General features: G+C 51.6%; 1 protein-coding gene across 1 annotated transcript; it reads right to left on the bottom strand.

Moving 5' to 3' along the window:
* Positions 1 to 1,677: 1,677 nt before the first annotated feature.
* On the bottom strand, positions 1,678 to 5,996 carry LOC143378084 (uncharacterized). The gene is made up of 2 exons (XM_076829923.1): positions 1,919 to 5,996; positions 1,678 to 1,745 (listed from the first exon to the last, which is right to left on the bottom strand). Exons 1-2 carry the CDS (start codon positions 5,994 to 5,996, stop codon positions 1,678 to 1,680), a joined length of 4,146 nt encoding a protein of 1,381 aa, XP_076686038.1.
* Positions 5,997 to 6,428: the final 432 nt, after the last annotated feature.

Below are 6,428 nucleotides of genomic sequence, written 5' to 3'. Positions count from 1 at the left end.
CATTCTGAAAATTTTCGCCAGATTTTGGCCAATATATCAGGGGAACATGAAGTGGAAAGAGGTAAACTAAATTTCAGCTTCATAGGCATATCCTTAAAGTTGCAAAATGTAGGCGGAGGCCTTTCAAGATGCGTTCGAAAATTCTGCGTCTCTTTGTTAAGCAGTCACAGTCTCGAAACGTCTGCGCCAATTCTCGCTCTTTGATTTGCTCTCCGGAGACGTTACTTTGTACCATCTCTTTCGACAGAATGTTCTCCTGTTACAAAGCCCAATTTTTTGCATTCTGAAAATTTTCCCCAGATTTTGGCCAATATATCAGGGGAACATGAAGTGGAAAGAGGTATACTAAATTTGAGATTCATAGGCATCGCCTTAAAGTTGCAAATAAGAGGTGCAGGCCTTTCAAGCGGCGTTCGAAAATTCTGCGTCTCTTCGTTAAACAGTCACAGTCTCGTAACGTCTGCGCCACTTCTCGCTCTTTGATTTGCTCTCCGGAGCCGTTACTTTGTGCCATCCCTTTCGACAGAATGTTCTCCTGTTACAAAGCCCAATTTTGTGCATTCTGATCATTTTCGCCAGATTTTGGCCAATATATCAGGGGAACATGAAGTGGAAAGAGGTATACTAAAGTTCAGCTTCAAAGGCATATCCTTAAAGTTGCAAATTAGAGGTGCAGGCCTTTCAAGCGGCGTTCGAAAATTCTGCGTCTCTTCGTTAAACAGTCACAGTCTCGAAACGACTGCGCCACTTCTCGCTCTTTGATTTGCTCTCCGGAGACGTTACTTTGTGCCATCTCTTTCGACGGCATGTTCTCCTGTTACAAAGCCCAATTTTGTGCATTATGATAATATTTGCCAAATTTTGGCCAATATATCAGGAGAACATGAAGTGGAAAGAGGTATACTAAATTTCAGCTTCAAAGGCATCGCCTTAAAGTTGCAAATAAGAGGTGCAGGCCTTTCAAGCGGCGTTCGAAATTTCTGCGTCTCTTCGTTAAACAGTCACAGTCTCGAAACGTCTGCGCCACTTCTCGCTCTTTGATTTGCTCTCCGGAGACGTTACTTTGTGCCATCTTGTTAGAAAGCTTAGCAGAGGAGCGGCACAAGAAACGGTTTGGGTTACACCGGCTCTGCGAATAGCCTAGTCTATTATTTTTGCACGAGAGTTTTATAAAAACGTTCACGAATATATTTATACAATTATGTACACGGTTTCAATAAACTACACTATATACAATAAAATATAGCAATGGTTGAATTTAGATGGGTTGCCGCAATTAGGAGTTCAAGCAAGTAAGCAACAGCTAGTTACAAGCAAAATGTACCTTAATTAAGCGAAGGTGCGAAAAGCAAAAAAAGAGTGCGTAGCGTATGAACTAAAGCAGAGCGACTGACGGAGCGCGATCCAGGAAACCGGCGTCGATTTCCTGGAAGGAATAGCCTTCCCCTTCCATCGATCGCGATTCGAGGGAAGGGGCAGTGATCGCTGCTCCACATGAGTCAGTGGGCCGAGCCACTGATCGCCTAATTACTATCGGTTCGTGGAGATGGCGCGAGCAGGCAGGATTTCTTGTACATTTTCTCCCCGGCATTCAGCGAACGATGAATAAATTCCCGAACAATCGATGGCCTGGTCGATTAGGTGTGGTCAGATCGAGAGACGGTGGCGCCACTGAACTCAGGTGGAGGTGCCTGGCAACGCAGATGGAGGCTGAGAAGCGATCAAGATTGTATTGGTTCCGGGACCTGTGCAGATGGGAGAAATACCAATTTTTGAATGGGTCGTACAAATTCGGAACGCGTAGTTTTAACAGTGACGACGCGTGTTAATCCATCCGCGCCCGTGTGGAGTTTAGTGACCCGAGCAAGTGGCCACTGGGCAGGTGAAGTGAGCTCATTTTTGACGAGGCACAGATCACCGATTTGAGGCTGTGGATGCTGTTGGGCCCATTTGTTGCGTGCCTGAAGAGACTGTAAGTATTCCCTGGACCAACGTTGCCAGAACTGCAACCGCATTTGTTGTAGTAGGTGCCACCTTGAAAGCCGATTCGATGGGACGTTATCGACGTCTGGATCGGGCAGACTGAGCAGCGCCTCGCCGATCAAAAAATGCCCTGGTGTCAGCGTGCGCAAGTCTCCAGGATCGTCGGACATAGCTTGCAGTGGTCTAGAGTTCAGACAGGCCTCAATTTGATGAAGCAGTGTCGAAAGTTCTTCATAGGTGAGATGTTGTTCTCCGATGACCCTCCGTAGGTGGTATTTGGTGGATTTGACGGCCGCTTCCCATAGCCCTCCGAAATGCGGGGCAGCCGGGGGGTTGAACCTCCACTCAATACCATCCTTCAGTAGAGTCGAACTGATGAGGTCGTGTCCGTTGTCGAGGTGGACCAACATGTCACGAAGCTCTCGGGCGGCCCCTATGAAATTGGTCCCTCGGTCACTCTGAATCACGGCGCAGAGTCCTCGACGGGACGTGAATCGCCGCAAGGCAGCGAGAAAGGCCTCTGTGCTACAATCAGAAACGAGCTCTAAATGAACCGCGCGAGTACTAAGGCATACGAACAATGCCACGTAGCCCTTATATGTGCGTTGACCTCTGCCTCGACACATCAGCAGAGTTAAAGGTCCAGCGTAGTCCAACCCCACGTGCAGAAAGGGGCGAGCTGGTGTCACCCGAGTAGCCGGCAAATCACCCATCCGTTGGTTCCCTGTTGCAGCTCGCCAACGTAGGCAGGTGGGGCAGCGATGGAGAAGGGCCTTGACGCGCTGTCGCCCCTGAGGAATCCAATATCTCTGGCGTAGCGTGGCCAATGTGAGCTGTGTCCCACCGTGCAGTGTTCGACGGTGAGCCTCGGCCACCAGCAGTTCAGTCAACCGATTGTCGCGTGGTAGCAGCACCTGGTGTTGGGCGTCCTGCGCCAGGCTAGAATGGCGCAGACGCCCTCCGACACGGAGAAGGCCTTGCTCGTCCAAGTACGGGTTCATTCGTAGGAGCCGGCTTCGGTTAGGTAGTGGACGGCCTGCCTCTAGCTGCTGTATTTCAGGTGTGAAGTCCTGCAGTTGAATGATACGTAGCCACCGTATCCGGGCGGCTTCTATTTCGGCTGGGGTCAGACGGCATCCTCTCGTACCGGTTGGTTTCCGTGGCAGCCACCGCAAGCACCAGGCAGTGACTCTAAATAATAAGTGAACGGATGAGAATCTTAACAACAAGTTTTCCCCCGGTGCAGGTTCACCCGACGTCGCGGTGGTGTGGGTGCGGGCCTCCAGATCCGTCATGGGCAGTGGAGACGGTTGCACATTGCACCAGCTCCCCGGCGTGGTCAGCCAGGCAGGTCCCGTCCACCACAGAGCGAATCCAGGTAGCTGGCTGGGAGATAGACCTCGGGAGGCGCAGTCAGCAGGGTTGTCCTGACTGGGAACGTGGCTCCAGTGTGCGTCAGGCAGCGTGCGTTGAATTTCAGACACCCTATTAGCCACGTAAGTCTTCCAGCGGGAAGGGTGTCCTTGTATCCAGGCTAGTGTGATGGTGGAGTCGCTCCATAAATGAATGGGTTTTCCGCTCAAGCCCAAACTCTCATAAGTGATAGACACTAGCCTGGTCAGCAGGACGGCAGCGCAGAGTTCTAACCGTGGCAGCGAGACTCGTTTCAAAGGTGCCACCTTGGTTTTGGCAGTGATTAAGTGGGTGTCAGCTATGTCTTCGCGGTTAACGACTCGGAGGTACACCACTGCTGCGTAGGCTCGCTCCGAAGCGTCTGCGAAGCCATGGATCTCCAGTAGCTGAGGTGATTGCTGTACTCCAAGCCAGCGTGGGACGGCGATACGGTTGAGGTCAGGCAGCTCTTCGATGAACTGCCTCCAGGAGTCGGCATCAGTAATCGGCAAGGGTGAGTCCCAGTGCATGAAGTCCTGGTAGGCCTGAGCGAATGCTGGTTCCTTGATGAATTTGGTTTCCATCTTCTGTAACATACGTAGGGCTCCGTGACGTGACTCGCCGAGTTCCCACAGGTCGCGAAGTGGCAGTCGGACCATGTAGCGGCCCGAGGGCAACCGCTGGTGGGTCGACCGGAAGTGGTCTTCGCAGGCTTGCTCTTCAGTGGTATAAGTGTTTGATAACACAATTTCTTCTTGTTCCCAGAAACGACGCACCAGGGGGAGGAGTTCCTCGGCAGTGGTGCATGGAAGGGACGAATACTCGCGGCTGTCAGCTAACTCACGCCCCGTTTCTGACGTCACTGGTCCGGACACAATCCAACCCAGTGTGGTGTTCTGAGCTATCGGCTCTCCGGTACGACCCTTGACCATACCGTGAAGCAGTACTAGGGCAAGGGCATCGGCACCCAACAGCATTTCAATCGGCCCTTCGGATTCAAAACTGGGGTCAGCTAAAGTAAGCTCACCCAGATGAGACCACTTGGTTGTTCGGCCGTCTAGTCGTGGCTGATAAGAGGTTATCTTTGGCAAGACCAAGGCGGCTATCACGTGTCGCGTCGTAGAATTAAAGTGAGCGGTGAATTCCAGCTGTACTTTGCCACGGATTCGTTCAGGGGAATGGTTACCGACACCGACAAGACGTATGTTAGCTGGCCTCCGTGGAAGGCGCAGCTGCTGAGCCAGTGCCTCGGTGAGCAGTGACACTTCGCTACCTTGGTCAATGAGGGCACGCACGATTCTGGAGCCTCCGTCGGGTTGCAGCACTCTCAAGCGAGCCGTGGCCAGCAGCACGGTAGACAAGGAGTTCGCCGAGCAGCAAGAGGTATTAGTGGTAGCCTCTATGACTTCACTGGAGTTCGTGCTGTCTTCGTGTATGGTAGTGTGGTGCTTCCCGTTGCACAGCTGGCACCGTTTCTCCGAACCGCAGTCCTTCACTTGATGACGTCCGAGGCAATTATAGCACAATTTAGCCGTCAGTAACGCTTCGCGACGTTCACGCACCGTCTTCGATTTATAAAGGTCACAGAAGAGTACGAAGTGATTGGCTCCACATAACCCGCACGAATCTTGGGAGCGGCTGGTCTTGGTGACCTGCAACACCTTGGCTGACCTCTGGCTCCCGGCAGCTTTAGTCGTGCGTCCTTCAGCTTGGCATTTGGCTTTGCCTCCCTCCAGCGCTCCGACGGTGGTGATGCGATTTTTAATAAACGCCTTGAGTTCAGCGAAAGTCGGCGGAGTAGCCTGGGCGCCGAGCTGGGTTTCCCATTCTCTTCGCGACTGCTGGTCCAGCTTCTCTACCAACAAGTAGACCAGCCAGTCTCCTGAGCAATCAAACGGACGTTCCATCGCAGCAAGGGCCTCCACGCAGTCGCAAAAGGTGAAATAAAAAGTCTTGAACTCCGTGGCCGACTCACGAGTGAGCGGCTGCAATCCAAATAATGTTTCCATTTGTGCTTGTACCAGCAGTCTTTCGTTCTCGTAGTGATCCTGTAACAGATCCCAAGCGCGGGCGAAGGTCGCAGCTCTCACAGGGAGATGTCTAAGGGCCAGGAGAGCGTCGCCCTTGATGCAACCCCGAAGGTAGTGTAGACGTTCTACGTCCGAAAGACTTCCGTCGCGGATAACGAGGGATCGGAAGAGATCCCGAAACCCTGGCCAAGATCCGTAACTCCCATCAAACTCTGGTAGAGGCAGTCGAGGTAAGGAGGCTTTGGAATGTACGGCCGCGGACGAACCGTTGCTAGACATTCCCGACTCGTTATGATCCGCGGCAAATGACTGTTGCCTGTCGACGAACAGGGCTTCCTGGACAAGAAACAGCTCCTCAGTCACAGCGTAGCGGTCTTCTCGAAAGTAAGGTGCCTCTCTTTTCTCTGGTGCAGGCAGTGCAAGTAGTTGATCATGTTGCTGGTCAAATTTCTCCCAGTTTCTCCGTAGCATCCCCAAACGCGATTCAACGGCTCCCGGAGTGATTCTAGCCGCGCCTAGCTTCTTTAAGTTTTCGTAGGCACGCGCGATTTTGCCCGAAAGCTCGTTTTGACTCTCGATTATTTGCTCCATTGTTCTTAGGATTTGAAAGGCTAGCGAGATTCGGCCGTTAAGGTCACGCTGACTCTTTGTATTATGTCGCACTGTTTTGCAGGTTGGAGGTCACGCGCGACGGTTGGGCCGCACTTCCGAACGTTCGCGAACTGTTTCACAGGCACCGTATCCGGCTCGAAGGACCAAAAAATGTTAGAAAGCTTAGCAGAGGAGCGGCACAAGAAACGGTTTGGGTTACACCGGCTCTGCGAATAGCCTAGTCTATTATTTTTGCACGAGAGTTTTATAAAAACGTTCACGAATATATTTATACAATTATGTACACGGTTTCAATAAACTACACTATATACAATAAAATATAGCAATGGTTGAATTTAGATGGGTTGCCGCAATTAGGAGTTCAAGCAAGTAAGCAACAGCTAGTTACAAGCAAAATGTACCTTAATTAAG

The sequence above is a fragment of the Andrena cerasifolii genome, unplaced genomic scaffold (assembly GCF_050908995.1).
Source record: "Andrena cerasifolii isolate SP2316 unplaced genomic scaffold, iyAndCera1_principal scaffold0154, whole genome shotgun sequence".
Taxonomy (NCBI): Eukaryota; Metazoa; Arthropoda; class Insecta; order Hymenoptera; family Andrenidae; genus Andrena; species Andrena cerasifolii.
This window is presented reverse-complemented; position numbering and strand designations above follow the sequence as displayed.